At 36.7% G+C, this 16,497-nt stretch overlaps 1 protein-coding gene across 1 annotated transcript in view; it reads right to left on the bottom strand.

Moving 5' to 3' along the window:
* LOC121731245 (cardioacceleratory peptide receptor-like) overlaps positions 1-16,497 on the bottom strand; it is a 143,806-nt gene that overhangs the window by 9,388 nt on the left and 117,921 nt on the right. Inside the window, exons 4-5 of the mRNA XM_042120601.1 lie at positions 10,594-10,729; positions 887-990 (exon numbers count right to left, since the gene is read on the bottom strand). Of these exons, the coding sequence (XP_041976535.1) occupies positions 887-990; positions 10,594-10,729 (240 nt within the window). The remainder of the gene's footprint in view (positions 1-886; positions 991-10,593; positions 10,730-16,497) is intronic.

Consider the following 16,497-nt stretch of genomic DNA (forward strand, 5'->3'; position numbering starts at 1 on the left):
TGTGAAAATTTCAGAAGTCTAGCTGTAGCAGTTCTTGAGATACAGCCTGGCAACATACAGACAGACAGACAGACAAAAAAGTTACATAAAGTTCAAAAGTCTTTTGAAATTTTCACAGATTGAGTATATCTGTTGCCGCTATAACAACAAATACTAAAACAAAATAAATTAAATATTTAGGGGGGCTTCCATATTACAACAAACGTTATTTTTTTTTTGCTATTTTTGCTCGATATTAATAATGGCAATTATACATATTATAATACACATGAAATCTTCACGAACTACTCAGTTTTATTTGTATATTAATAATTTATTTATAAAAATGAAATAATTAAGCGGGGCTCCCATAAAAAAAAACACAATTTTCAGCCTATTTTTGCTCTATTGTAGTACGGCACCCTTCGTGCGCGAGTTCTATTGTAACTTTTGTTTTGTGTTGTCAAAAGCCTGCAACCGATCTATACCTGAACTATTTTTAGGAAATAATCCTATCACAAAATATTTTAAGTCTGTTGTTAGTTTTCAAATATAATTTTAAGCGCAGCTTAAAAGGCTTTCGATATATTTTACTGACCTTTAATGTTATTAAAATATTGAAAGCCCGATAATGTTTTAACTTTTAAATCCCCATAGACACTGAACTTTTGTTTGAAAGCGCTGCAAAATAAATAAGTACTATCGGATTAAAATGTTACGACTTTTTGGAGGTAAAAACGTAAAGGCCCCTATACATGTTGGGCCATGATGGATAATTATGATTGCGAAACTGTGTAGCTTTAATCATATTATCAATCTTAGGCACAACAGACGAATATTCTACTACACACATTTATCGGCATTAGAGATTTTATTCATCACCTAATAATAATGTAAAAATCTTTACCTGTAGAAACTTGACTAGTTTGCACATAATCTCTCCCGCCAGCCACGCAATAGTTATCTTCTGAATTATATCCACAAACACATAGATTAGTCCAACGAACAGATCTGAAACAAGATTATATAGTATAGCACTACTAGTAAAACTTCCATGCGACTTATACCTAAAATTGTTCACCTACCCGCGTATTTCACTTCTTCAAAATTCCAAATCTTTCCTCATACTTGACTAGTTCTAACTTTATCAAACGACTTTATCAACACTTCATCAAGGCAGAATGTATTATGTAAGGAACCCGCAAAAACTTTAATTACACTCACGAAAACCTGAGTAACATGTAGTGTAGCCAAAACTTTTGAAATTATATTCATAGTATACATAAAATTTTAATCTGAGGCTATTTAAATTTATACACTGACTTGACGCGAAGATGTGCAAATATAAGAGTGATAAATGTGGAATAAGTAATAACACAGTCATTGTATTTGTTTGACGTGTAAAGCCAGCGCATTGGGCCAACAAGCCCAACATGTAGAGTACGGAATGTCGCTCCCAACTTATCGCCAAATATGAAGTAGGCCTCTGTTGGCCCAATGCGCTAGCTGAATGCGTTGGCCCAATGTGTACAGCGGGCTTAAGATAGCAGATCGGTTAGATGATTTTCCGCGGGACGCAGACGTTGCAATGTAAACAACCTTTAAGTACTTTTACCATTTAATAGAAACATAATAATAAAATAACAGATTTCTGTAACGTGGGACTCCGTAAGATCTCATTATAATAACAGCATTACATTATTATAACAAGTCCTACGTGAATAAGGATCCTTCGAGCGAGTGCTTCTAACCTTGGTGGCCTTAGCGAAACGTTCCACGGAAACTTTTATGGATAATAATTTTACATAAAGAGACATTTTTAGGGTTCCGTAGTCAACAAGGAACCCTTATAGTTTCGGTCTGTCCGTCCGTCTGTCCGGCTGTCTGTCCGTGGTTTTACTCAGAGACTATAGGACCTACAAAGCTGTAATTCAGCATGAATGCAGATATTAATGATGCCAACAAAATGGTATACAAAATCTTAAAAAAATATTTTTTTTTATAGTAAGTACCACCCCTACACATCAAGCGGGGATAAAATTTTTTTTCGCGTCCACCCCACCGTATGGGATGTCGTTGTATAGGTTTTTTAAAAATATTATGAGTGTTCATAGATCATTTTCCGATTTAAGGATCCATTTGTGAAATATGAAGTTTCAAAGCTGAAAAAATCGTTAGAGTCCAGTGTCCCCCCCTTCTACCAGCAAAACCGTTGCCTCTGAAAATGTGAAAAAAATCACAGGAGTAGGAAATATTATGCTGAATTTAAAAGGAAAATTATCACGGTTAAGCAGTCTCCATAAGTTATTGTGTAATAGTCGATCAACTAAAAAAAAATATTCGGCGAAGTACAACGGAACTTTTGGTTCAAATTCCTTTGAACGTGACTGAGATGATGTTGTTAGTAGTGTAAAACACGTTATAAATGTACATTCGTTGACCATACAAAAATTATCAAAAACTAGCGGTACTACGGAACCCTATATCGCGTGTGGCCCGACACGCACTTGGCCGGTTTTTATTAAAATATCGTTAGGCTATATTAATAACAATAAGACATTAGAGAACCTTTTTAAATGTGTTCCTCATTTCGAAGCACGAAGATACTTTTAGATATGAATCATTACTTTTAACTACATAAAAAAATAAGGTTGGTTCGTAAAAGTTGAATAGGAAACCCGGGTTAAGTCTGGGAATACAAATTGTTCTGCTTTGCATAGGTACAGTCTTGGTACAGAGTATTTCATTTCTTATTACATTTGGTTTATTAATGAGAACTCTCATGTACGTTCATTTCATAAAGAGCATATCGTTCAGTGGTTCTAAAGGTTTTTTGTTTCTGTGGTGTACAGAAAAACGAAAATTGTCGAGAACAAAATATTGGTTTCTTTTAATTACTAGACTTTCTACTATTTAAGGAAAATTAATCGGCATAGATATTATGTATGTCAGTTCATAATAATAACTTGGTTCTGCAAGTGCCGGATTAACATCATTTACTCCAATTGCATCTAAATTATATTAAACAATAACTATTCTACACGTTCAATCTAAAGATTGTACTAAAGTACGAAAAAAATAATAGTATTAGTAACGAAAAAAGTCGATTAGCTTTGTCCACACTGTGCCTTTTTCTGTTCGTCAAGGGCATGCGTTATATCGCAGTCAACAGCGAATGTGAAGCATGCCCGCAACGCATGCCCTCTGACCATATCGAAAAAACAAAAATGACAATGTTGGCGTTGCGTTCGGAGAGCAAGATGCACATCTTTTTTGTCCTACACTTAAACATACTACGTCCAAAAGTTTGCGTTATTAATTCGTCGAAAACAGCGTTTCCACTCGCTATTTCTATCTTTTGTTCCTATTCCGATAAATGCGAGGACAGATTCCCAACACATTTCCGAATACCGCGAATTCTCGCCCATAAATTTTCCCATCGAGCATCGGCCATGATACCGTCGAAAATATCATCGATATAAACAACTCCGTGTCAGCTACAGATAAGAGGGTCCGCAATAAAAATCATTTACAAATTCCCGTTTGATTTATAGATCGAGTGGTTAAATGTTCTGTCAGGATCGGTTTGAAATTCTCCAAATTCTTAATAGCTATGTCCATACTATGCGCTTTCATCTTCAATTATCGTCATCTTCTTTCATTCAAGTTTCGTTTTGGCGCATTCAATAATTGAATGCGTCAAGAAACAGCGAGTGGAAACGCTGTTTTCGACGAATTAATAACGCAAACTTTTAGACATAGTATGTTGAAGTGTAGGACAAAAAAAATGTGCAACTTGCTCCCCGGAAGTGCAGACAGAAGTAAAAATGAAATGAATCTTATATCTTTGGCATAATTTAATTTCACCGGTACTTATAGTATACCTACCGTGCGACAAAAATGTATGTGTATGATATTGTGAAAGTATGTATATAATATAAGAGAGGAGGATACTGGTAGTAACCTCCTCTCCTAGAGGATACAGTATCCTCTCATATTATGTCAGCGGTCTACTCCTCTGTTTTACAAATTTTTGATCAGGTCACGTGTTCTGGAGCGAGTAGCGACCCATAATATTTAAGCTATCTCATATAATATTGCAAAATGCCGGTAAAGGACTTTTCCCATTAAATATAAATTTTACGAAAAATATGAAGATTTTCCTTAAAGAATTTTGTTAAAAAGCTGCTAAGCTAATATTATATTACCATAACAGGGTTTTCTCACAGCTTCGCTTCGTAAATGTAATAGCGGAACATGCACTATTACTACTTATTACTTAAACTGCCGTATTCAAAGTTTCCCAAAGAAAAAGTAGCCTATTTGTTTTATTTAGAGCTTAAATTTTTCATCCTTAGTTTTCCAAATAAAAAATACCGTCAAAACATATTTTTCAATCCATATCTTAAAGTATTGCAATAACCCAAGTTCCCAAAAAATTAACCTATTTGTACAGATTACGCTAGCTAAAATCTTTCATCAAATTCCGTTTACTAGTTTTCGCGCAACCATCCATCCACATACATGTAAATAATTGTGACTGGCGACTGCAGGCATTCTACGAATATTAACGTTAATATTAGTAGATAGAAACTAGTTTGGAGATCATTGAAATGATAGGCAGATATTTCTATAAATGAAACTACCAGATCTTCAAAGCTCACTGAAATATAATATTTAAAAAATGCGTGTTCACAAAATCAACATCTAGCTTGTCGCTAGCCATAATAATTTTTTAACAATTTGTCAACCAACTGTCTTCCGTACATTTTTTTCCTCTCCAGCCTTAAAATATAATATAAGCAATAGTGTCATAGACTACAAACTAAAACCATCAGATTTAAATAACGATCATTAATATTAATTAAAATTAAGCTCGCAGGTGCGACAGAGACGCCACACTAGAATGCCTGCAGTCACAATTTCTCAGATTCCAGTTCCACTTTGATCAAATTACAGTAAACGGATCTCACAAATGGAGCAAGAGACTGATTAATGGACTTAGGCTGAATAGTTCGGTGACAGGTTAACATGAAACGCCTCCGTGGTTTAGTGGTTTAGAGTAGGCTCGAGAAGTAGCTAGTCGGTTCGAATTCCGCGTTGGAAAAACGTTCCGAATATTAGGAAAATGAAGGCTTACCTGCTGATTTCCACGCGATTGATCCTCTTATGACCTTACGTAGATTATTTCTTTAAGTGATTTCGCGCATGTCAATTATAGCTTGAAAATTTAAATTTTTCGGGGATCCCTTTTCTTCTGTGTTGATCGACGTAGATCGGAAATTTGGAAGAAAACAATGATCCTTACGTTCTCAGCACTGAATTCGTTCACGACATTTTGTTTAAATTTGTCTCCCCATATCGAATATTCCATGTCAAAATGCTGAATATTCTATATAGTATAGGATATTAGATAACCAAAATATATACCGCTCTGAGTGGACTGTAAACGGTTCTAAACCGAAGAGTCTCGTATGTTAACTACAAGACACTAGCTAGTCGTTATCTTAGTAATTAATTTACTACCTGTTTTTTTTACCTGTTAATTAATTTAAACCTAAATATGACGGTAATATTTACACAAATTATACAGCTAAGAGGAGTAAGTCCTTTTAGCTGATATGCACGACCATATTAATTTAATAAAATATGTGTTTATCTATCTGCCTATCTGTTTGTGCGTTTAACTTCTTCACTTTAACCGCTAAACGAAGAAGAAATGAGCTACTTTGAGCTCTAGGAAAAGTAATACGTATTACAGTTTGTATCATGGAAAAATTAATGGCAATTAAACGAAAAATATGCATCTAATAAAAGCAAAAGTGTACGATAAAATATAAACTTTAATTAGTCATAAAATAAATAATTTATTTTATGACTGCATTACAGTCATAAAATAATATTTTATTAGGACTATCTTGATTCTTGAACTTATAATAATTATTTATCATAATTATTTTCGTCTGTAAATTATATTTCTGCTGCTGCTATTTATGTGCTAATTATCACCATCCAATTATATTTTTGGAAGTGACTAATTAGCATCATAAAACTATATTTTAAAAATATTTTAATCGTGCAAGCAAAAAGGAGTTAAGGCGACGCCTTGAGCGATTTTTCTCAGCAATGACTAAAGCTAAGAAATTAAAGTTCATTGTGAGTATTCATAATGTATTTGTCTTTGAATTACCCATAGCATAATACGATTGGTCAACTTTTATAACACAGAATAATCAATCAAAAGACCTCGGTAAAAAAAGGGATTCTGATTTTGCCAACAGGGGAGAGTGATTTAAGCTTTCAAAAATTGTTTATTGTACATAGATTGGTTCAAGCATACACTTTAATTTGCCCTTAGCTTATATGGAATGTATGTATGGTTTTTAAATTACGCGACAAAAATCCATTTTGTCGCCTACGCCCTTTTCATTTTTTGCTGTTCCATTGCTTGTTTGAAAACAAGCAATCTAAAACATATCCAACCCGGTTTTTTACTTTAACGTGGCGTCACCTTAAACGTATGTGCTGCTTACGCCCAGCTGAGCGTACAGAGAATGCAAGAACTTTTCGATTTTGCACCCACATCAGCTAAGTTTTAAATAGAAATTGCAGCAATGCAGAAACAGGAAAATAATATGAGTTTTTAAGAGGATTCCACACCGCCATTTTTTCCATACAAATGTTGTCCCCTGTTTCCTCCCTGGATAATGCTAGTAGAGTTATAATTTTTTTCCTGAATATCTACGGCCACTAATACAATGTCCCTATGTTTTTTTTTTCATAATTTAATTATTAAATAAGATATGAACGTTCAAAAACCTAAAAAAATGGCCATATTTTCCGCTGTGTTCAAACGTCCAGAAAACAGATTTGGCTAGATTATACAAAAAAAGCAAAACATAGGAACACAGCTCAAGCCTTTTTTTAATCTTTTATGAAAAAAGTACTTAAATCGGTTAAGTTTTGGAGAAGGAATCAGGGGACAACGAATCGTTGATTTTCTGGATTTTCTGCAGTTGTCTCTATCGCGTTCTGCGGTATAGGCTTGAGGTAAGGGAGACAGCTATAGATATTACACGTACTTTTTTTTCATTTCTCTAGCCTCTGGTGTATCCTCTTAATCCATATACCTACTAATATTATAAATGCGAAAGTGTGCTTGTCTGTCTGTAACCTCTTCACGCCCAAACCGTTGAACCGATTTTACTATTTGGTATGGAGATACTTTCAGTTCCGGAAAAGTAAAAAGGATACTTTTTATGCCGGAAAAATTTACAGTTACCGCGCGATAAACTCATTTTGGCGCAACGGAGTTGCGGGCGTCATCTAGTTAAATTAATTTATCACGTACTTGGATTTAATATTCACGCTAGTCAAACTAATATTATTAATTGTCACGCATAAGCTTCTGAAGACTGAACAGATTTCGATTAAATTTTGTGTGAGGCTAGAGATACTTTGAGGCTAAAATATGGTTAAAAACGTACAATAGTTCTCATCGTTACAATAGTTTTATACATGGGAGAGCCATGCTTCGGCACGAATGGGCCGGCTCGACCGGAGAAATACCACGTTCTCACAAAAAACCGGCGTGAAACAGCGCTTGCGCTGTGTTTCGCCGAGTGAGTGAGTTTACCGGAGGCCCAATCCCCTACCCTATTCCCTTCCCTACCCTCCCCTATTCCCTTCCCTTCCCATCCCTACCCTCCTCTATTACCCTATTCCCTCTTAAAAGGCTGGCAACGCACCTGCAGCTCTTCTGATGCTGCGAGTGTCCATGGGCGACGGAAGTTGCTTTCCATCAGGTGACCCGTTTGCTCGTTTGCCCCCTTATTTCATAAAAAAAAACATGAAAAATGTACGGTTTAAGACGTATATATAGGTACGACGGTAAGATTTAAAATTAAGAGGACCTGTTCCACCACTTCCTGATAAGGTGCCAGATAGGCTATCCACAACTTATTCGACAGTTGCTCCATATTCTATCTGTCAAGTTAAGTTGTCGATAGCCTATCCGGCACTTATCAGGAAGTGGTGAAACAAGCCCTTAACCTTGGACATTTCATCAACAAAGAAGCATATACACTTTGAGTATACATTTCGAAAGTTAACCTTCTTTAAATAACTGCAAATACAGTAATTACAAACAAAGCAACTTTACCTCGAAGTGTATACAAAAGTGCACCTTATTTTGTGGGCATAAAGGTTATGCCAAAGGTAATATAACTGTGAACAATCTGATGCATGACATGCGAAGTGCATTAATCCATTACCTGAATAAACAAGTATTTTGAATGTTCATTATAAATCATGATATCTGTTTTTAATACGCTGCCTTGTTGTAAATATTTGTGCACTTTTAAGGAGTGAGCACACTGCGACGGGCCGTGCCGGGGCTCAGCGTGCCGGGGCTTTGTATGGAAGCGGATGCGCGTATCGCACACTGTGTCGGGGTGCAGCGGATTTCCGCTTCCATACAAATTGTATGGCGGCGGATTTTTGCGATGAGCCCCGGCACGCTGAGCCCCGGCACGGCCCGTCTCAGTGTGCTCACTCCTTTAATGAAAAGGTATGAACAGTTTTCAAAATTCAAATATTATATCGTTTTACGTGGTTTGTCATAAATATGTAAAGTGATAAAGTAAAGTATTTAATAAATGATTACTATTATATTTTTTTAATATGAAATAGGTAATATTATAAAGTACTGAATTATGAACTGTGTGTGATACAATAAGTTATGTGTGTTTCAAAGTTTGTCGCACAGAAAATGGCCTACATAAAACAAACTCAGCTTTTGATGTTTCATACCTTTTACCTTGCGTAAACTAATGGCCACTATTATATTTGACCTTTTTGGTTCATTGTTGGAGGAAAACTGTTACTTTGCGGATTTAATTAAAAGAAAATAAAGCGTTTTCGCCCACTAAAAGGTAATTAAAAAGGGACCAAGTGTGAGTCGGAATGGCAGAAGGATTCCGTAGTTAACGAGAAATTTCACGCTGATACTTACAGTCATATTTGAATAAGATTTTAAAATGTATTTAATAATACTTTGTGAACGAAGTTCCTTATCGCGAAAAAGTTGTAACGATACTTTTTGACTGACACTCATTTTAGTACCTGCGAAGTAGAGGCAGAGGGCATTGATTTGGCGTTGTGGGCATTTATTTAAAACTTCGTTCCATCCGGGTGTCCCCTGACACCTCTCAAGTTTTTGTGTTAGAAATTTAGAATAGCTTCGGTGTTAGATACGTCGACGAAAGTATAAAGAGTTCTTTTAATATGCCGCTTATGCCTACGTTTTGTGAGACGCACAGCTCTTTCAGGCTTTTGATTTTAATCTTACACCATTCGAAATCTTCGCAATAATTGATAAATCAGCCACGGTTATGCGTCAATTCTACAAATATTTATATTATAGTTTAAGCCGAAGCTAGTCAGAAAATGTAATTCAAAAGACATTCAATTTTGAAGACTCTTTTCGTCGTTTAGACCATACCACCACCACCACCACCACTTTAGACCATAGATATAACGGTTAATTTACCTAATTGAGCCTCGGGCTGTACACTAAACAAATAATAGGCTTTAATAGTTTCATTGTTATCTGGTGTACGGAACCCTAAAATCAATATTGGTAATCTAGTAATTAATCATTTATGTAAGACTGACGTTAAAAAGGCCAACATTGAGTAGTTTTCCAGATTACCTAAACGAAACCTAACAAGGTTAGATTATAATACAACTTGAATTCATTGTTTAATTTTTCCTTGTCAATAAGAGACCAATTACGGTCTTACTGCAAAAGATTTAAACACCTGTTGAAAAGTTGATTAGAAAATGGTGTCAAAACAACTGTTAAATTATAGATGTTTAATCTTTTGTGGTAAGACCGTTTATTTTTTATTTTTTAGTGATAGGTCACTTGGATCATTAACAGTTATCCTTATTTGCGGTCTTATGATCTTATGATCGATATAATATATCAAGTATATATACAAGCATAAGTCACTTCCTAATCACATTATGTCAGAGATTTTGGAAAATTGAGCAAAAAACTTTTTCAATAACATACCTACTTAATTTGCAGTTAATATATCACAAAAGATATACGCTGAATTCTAACTTCCTCTAAAGTTCATTTAACTACCTCGCTGCACATACCTGCTTAACATTTACATAATATACGTGCATAACTAAGCTGAAGCAGTTTAGTTATGCACGCATATTATGTAAATGTTATTATGTATGAGCAGCAGCAATATTATTATGTACTTTACTAAGCTCACCAGTAGCAGTAAGTACTGGTGGTAGACCTCATGTAGTCGCGACATTCTAAAAGTGTTAACTTTGGAACAAAGTAAACACTTTTAGAACACAAAAAAAAAACTTAGAAATAAATATTTTCATTTTCATTTCATTTTCAGTACATGTCATTCAAGTTCATGTACATAATATGCTCGGGTGCACCTGCTAAACCCAACTGCACATGCCTGCTATTAGTTAAGAACATACTTGCAATTAAGCCAGTGGCGGCCCCAGGGGGTGGCGAAGAGCTCGCTCTTGCAGGGACCTCGCAAGGTACGCCACTGAATTAAGCTATCCACATACCTGCTATAGCCAGCTGCACGATGAAAAAGTTCATCCGACTCTTCCTGGCGTTGGTACAGAGCAGCGCCGCGATCACAGACGCGTTCAACACCACGATCAGCACGAACAGTACCCACATCACTGTGAACTGGATACTCTGAAACAATAAAGGAACATAATAATATAATTTTTTTTACACACACACACACACACACACACACACATGTAAATCGACTCGATAGAATCGACTCACTAAAAGATATTAAAATATAATTGTTATTATTTAAATAGGGCCTTTTTCAGAATTCTCCTAAAATTCAACGATTCCTTCGCACTATTGAAGGCGGTACGGTTAGTAAAGGTACCATCGAAGAAATTCATAGGCAGTAGACAGACGTGGCTTTTGGTTGAATAATGTCAATGTCATTCGAACTGCTGGCTAGATTTGACATAACGCAACCAAATTACGTAGGCCCGCCATCTGCCTATGAATCAACTTCTCCGATAGTACATTACGTTTGTAATCGCGATAAAATACATATTTTGGTACATTTTTATCACAAAAAATGTACTTTACTAAGGAGTAAGCGCCTTATCACACTGGCGATTAGCGAGCGATTTGAAAGCGACGCGATTGCGCAGCGCTCACGCCGCGATGACATCGCGATTGCGCTTGCCTTCGGCGTTTCGGACACTCAGCAGCAAAATGGATTCTGACGTCACTCCCTAGACGAGTCTACTATATATAATAATAATCTGTGTAGACGAGTGAACACGTGGGAGAGCCATGCTTCGGCACGAATGGGCCGGCTCGACCGGAGAAATACCACGTTCTCACAGAAAACCGGCGTGAAACAGCGTTTGCGCTGTGTTTCGCCGAGTGAGTGAGTTTACCGGAGGCCCAATCCCCTATCCTATTCCCTTCCTTACCCTCCCCTATTCCCTTCCCATTCCTACCCTCCCCTATTACCCTATTCCCCCTTAAAAGGCCAGCAACGCACTTGCAGCTCTTCTGATGCTGCGAGTGTCCATGGGCGACGGAAGTTGCTTTCGATCAGGTGACCCGTTTGCTCGTTTGCCCCCTTATTTCATAAAAAAAAATGGCGTCCACGCCACGCCGCGACGTCGCTGCGCTGTCGCGACGTGCACGCCGCGCAGTCTCGTCGCTTTCAAATCGCTCGCTAATCGTAGTGTCATGATAAGGCACTAATTTCCCTTTTAAATAAAGTCGCTAGCAATTATATTTAGATGGGGTTGGTTTAATAGTCCCAAAAAGATAAAACGCTGAGATATTCAATCTACATTTTTAGGCCTCATGAAACTTTATTCCATACCCGAAATCTAGTCCGGTATTTTATTCTACGTCAACGAACAGACTATGGACAGGCCAAATGAATTTTTTATTAGATGGACTAACTTATTTATGTTACAGCCGGACACAGAGAAGTTTTACAAAAGGTTTCATGTAATTAGGGTACGGTGCCTCTTAAAACAAAAACAGAATATAAAGTATGTACTTACATAAGCTATGAAAGTACTGGATCAATTTTAATGACAGATAATAATATAAAGTACATAATAATATCCAACAATATTAATAGACAAAACGTACATTTCCCTGTAGCCTTCACTTTGAATGTCCATTTTGAATACACTCAAAAAGAGTATAAACCACAACTTTGATAAAAAATTATTATGATAAAAGTAAGTTGCAGATAACGTCTAGTATCTCAATAATATTGTTATAATAATATTATTATATTTCGAGTGCATCATCAATAGAAAGCTGATTTGGCTACGATCCCAATGCCCAATATCTGTATAGTTACAGTAGTGCAGTTTACACCTGAATTGTGTTCTGTTTACTATCAACTAACTAGTCGGTATGCAGGGGCCGTACCACGAAACCGTTTTGAGACTCAAACAATCGTACGAAAATGCCGCGTCCTTCTTTAACAAACGGGAAATGACGTTGTTAGAGCGGGACGCTCATTCTCGTCCGATTGTTTGAGTCTCAAAACGGTTTCGTAGTAGACCTAGAGTTTACAGGACAATACTATGTTAAATGAGGTCCTTCTCCGAAACTAATAATAGCAACAAAATTAAAATACTTTTTAAAAATATACGAGGTATTAAATTAAATTAAAATACGTTTAACACTAATAACATCAATATTGCTATAAACGATGATTTGTTACTAATACTTCGCTGTCTGTCTGAATGCAGGCAGCATCTCAATTCTCAAGAACTAGCTAGACTTCTGAAAATTTTACAGATGTGTATTACTGTTGCCGCTATAACAACTCTACGGTGAAGGAAAACCCGCACATAGTTGGTCCCAGACGTATTGACTAGTTCTTTCCTCTGGACTAGGCCGACTATGATGCGAGAATGCCGTATGCGCTTGGGCAACCATACGGACATTTAAAAATCTTGTCCCAGGCACTACAGTATTTGAGGAGTGGTTACTTCGCTCTGAAAGCGGATCGGGGATCCCATCCAAAAACCACAATTTTTGGCCTACTTTTGCTCTGTAATGGTACGGAACCCTTCGTGAGCGAGTTCGACTCGCACTTTGGCCTTTTTTATATCAACTAAGTTACAAACGTTGAATTATAATAATAACTATTGAAGCATAATAATATCTCAACGAACGACTCACTTTACAATAAAGTTAACTTACTAAACGTAAGTTAGTTTTACTGTTGTAGGCAATAATCTATTTTTGGCTAACGTATTAACCCCCTCCAAAATGTACCTAATTACTAAGTTATACCTTAAGCTTAAGCGGGTTCAATAAATTTAACCCTTCGGTAAACATTAACCGTTCCGACGCGACTGTCGATTTATCTCTGCTGGTGTTATTTTATCCCAAAGTCATGTTTATCAAAGTAGGTCAGGATCGTGGATATCTGAAACGAAGAATGCGGCTATCGTCTCTTAGACTACTTGAAGTATTTTTGGATAATATAATATTATTGTTATCCAACGAGAAACATGATACTTCTTTTGGCCAGGGAAAGAATTTATAGAACTTATAAGGTTTTAGGTTATATTAAAAATTAAAACTAATGAATTTTATTTATAAAATTATTTTTTTTCGAACGAGCCTTTCACGTCCATCTTATCTAAAACGACTGTGTTACTTAGTTTGTCTTCTTTTCGACTTTAGATAGTTATTGTATTTAAACAACTCAAATAAATGATTTGATTTGATTTAATTTAATTAAACTACGCGACTAGAGAAAAGTGAAAACTAGGAGAAAATAAGTCCACCCGCTTGGATGCTACAATAATTCCACGACACACAGCGTCAGAAAGACACGTCAAACTTATTACACCCCTCTTTTATCATGGATCTTATATTTAAAATATTTTTGTGCGCCCAAAAATACGATAACTGATATTAAGTTCTACATGTTTTTCAATTAATTAGTCCATGGTGTATTCTATACCTAAATGTATTTCAATAGACAATTATAGTCAACTTGCAGCGCATCCAGACATCTACATCTGCGTACAAAACCAACAGGCAACAGCTCATGGCGATCTCAACAATTGCCATCAATTAACTAGAACATTATTATGCCGCCTAAAATAACCGGGTTGTTTTGGCCCAATTAGCATTCCGGTTAAATCAGCAGCTATTCTGTTATCATTTCACAATACCAAAACTATTCAGACAACATCTCTTTACCTTCCATATTTTGTAATGAGAGGTCGGCCGCAAATACGCCGCACCGAAATTCGTGTATCGCGCGGAAAAAATATTATTTATTTCCTTTAACAAAAACTATTCTTTATCGATTCTCATATCTCAAAGTATTTCTGCACCTAACTCATGTTAATATTATAAATGCGAAAGTGTGTCTGTCCGTCTTGCGGTCTGTTACCTCTTCACTCCCGAATCGCTCAACCGATTTTGCTGAAATTTGCTATAGAGATGCTTTGAGTTCCGGGAAAGAACATAGGTTAGTCATGCCATTTAAATTAATAACCTGAGTTTTTAAGTCATATATTTTAGTCCAAAGTAGTTAATAAAAATGAAAGGATCATCAAACTGTTAAAGTTGCTACTTTTATTGTAGGTAGGTAGGTACCAATTGTTTGAACCGAGATATCACTGTTCTACAAGTATTGCGTAGCTAAAAAGTGTCAAACTTTCTTAAATTGCTTTTTTCTACAACATTACCCTAAAGGTTTAGCCGACGTGTTTCACTGACCTAAATAATTCCCGGTCCAGACACCTTGAAAATCGACTACTTTTATCGGCATAATACTGGGTGTTTTTTTTTTTTTATGAAATAAGGGGGCAAACGAGCAAACGGGTCACCTGATGGAAAGCAACTTCCGTCGCCCATGGACACTCGCAGCATCAGAAGAGCTGCAAGTGCGTTGCCGGCCTTTTAAGAGGGAATAGGGTAATAGGGGAGGGTAGGGAAGGGAATGGAAGGGAATAGTCAACTTTTCTTCCCTACCCTCAAGGGTAGGGAAGGGAATAGGGTAGGGGTTAGGGGATTGGGCCTCCGGTAAACTCACTCACTCGGCGAAACACAGCGCAAGCGCTGTTTCACGCCGGTTTTCTGTGAGAACGTGGTATTTATCCGGTCGAGCCGGCCCATTCGTGCCGAAGCATAGCTCTCGCACGTAATAAAGTGATAACTGATAATACTTTAGGGTGTGTATAATGCTAATTACTTACATACGGTTTTACTCGATCGAGCAATCACGTCGAGCAAAACCCGCGGCTTGGGCTTTCGTCCACACATTCAGCATTACTCTATCGAGTAAGCTCGCCGTTCAGTATTCACCGAACAGTTCGAGGGGACGAACAGGGGACTCATGCACATTGCACACCCTAAAGCAGTGGTTCTTAACCGGCGGTCCGCGGACCACTGGTGGTACCGGGAGGCATTCCAAGTGGTCCGCGAAGCCATTCTAATAATAAATTATGTGAGAATTCAGCAGTTAGTAAAGAGTATGGACTATGCAGTCACAAAAATCACATTTAATTACAATCTGTTACTTTTAGATTTTTGCCAAATAAAAAAAAATATAAGAATAATTAGCAAATTATAAAGTTGTCCTTGTTTTTTTTATCAAAAAACCCTTAGTTTAGGCAACCCACCGGGTGGTCTCCGGCTAGACAAACATTAATAATTGGTAAAATGTTTGTCAAGCCGGGTAATGTGTTTGTCATGACGAAAAGGTTAAGAACCACTGCCCTAAAGTATTCATTAGAAGTTGGAACACCTTACACTTAGTTTTATTAATAAGTGTAAGGTGTTCTATATACAGGGTGTATACAGTAACAGTAGTTCCTGCGATGCGATTGCGATGCATAAAACTATAATAACGAAGCAAATCAATAAAATTTTATTGGTTAAAATCCAAATAGCGCTGCAGCAGTCGCATAACTAAATAGCACTTCAAAATGTGTTTGTTTTCAGTTTTCAACAGCTGCAAAGTATAAGTTTATTCCGAATTCGGAATTGGGATTACAAGCTTTTCATTCGGCGCTATTTGCAGTGCTCGATTCCACTGCTATCATACTTTAGAAGATTAAGGGTAGGTTGCACCAACTTACTTTAACTACACCTAACTGTAACTTTAACTACAATGCAAAATGTCAAATCTTTGGTTAAAGTTAAAAACGGACGCCATCAAGACGCCATATTTAAGCATAACCATAGAGCTCGACAAGGCTTTAAATGCACGTGGCGAAAAAAGGAATTAACGCTGTTATCATACAAAAACGCCTTTTATGACAGTTCTCCTTTACCAGCAGCGCCCCCCGCCCACGTTCTTAAAGCCTTGTCGGACCAGCAACGCCTTCTGTCAAATTCTGTCGTCAAAGTTAAGGTTAAAGTTAAATTAGCCTTGACTATAACCATAACTTTGACCTTAACTTTAACTTTAACTACGC

The sequence above is a fragment of the Aricia agestis genome, chromosome 10 (genome assembly GCF_905147365.1).
Source record: "Aricia agestis chromosome 10, ilAriAges1.1, whole genome shotgun sequence".
Taxonomy (NCBI): domain Eukaryota; kingdom Metazoa; phylum Arthropoda; class Insecta; order Lepidoptera; family Lycaenidae; genus Aricia; species Aricia agestis.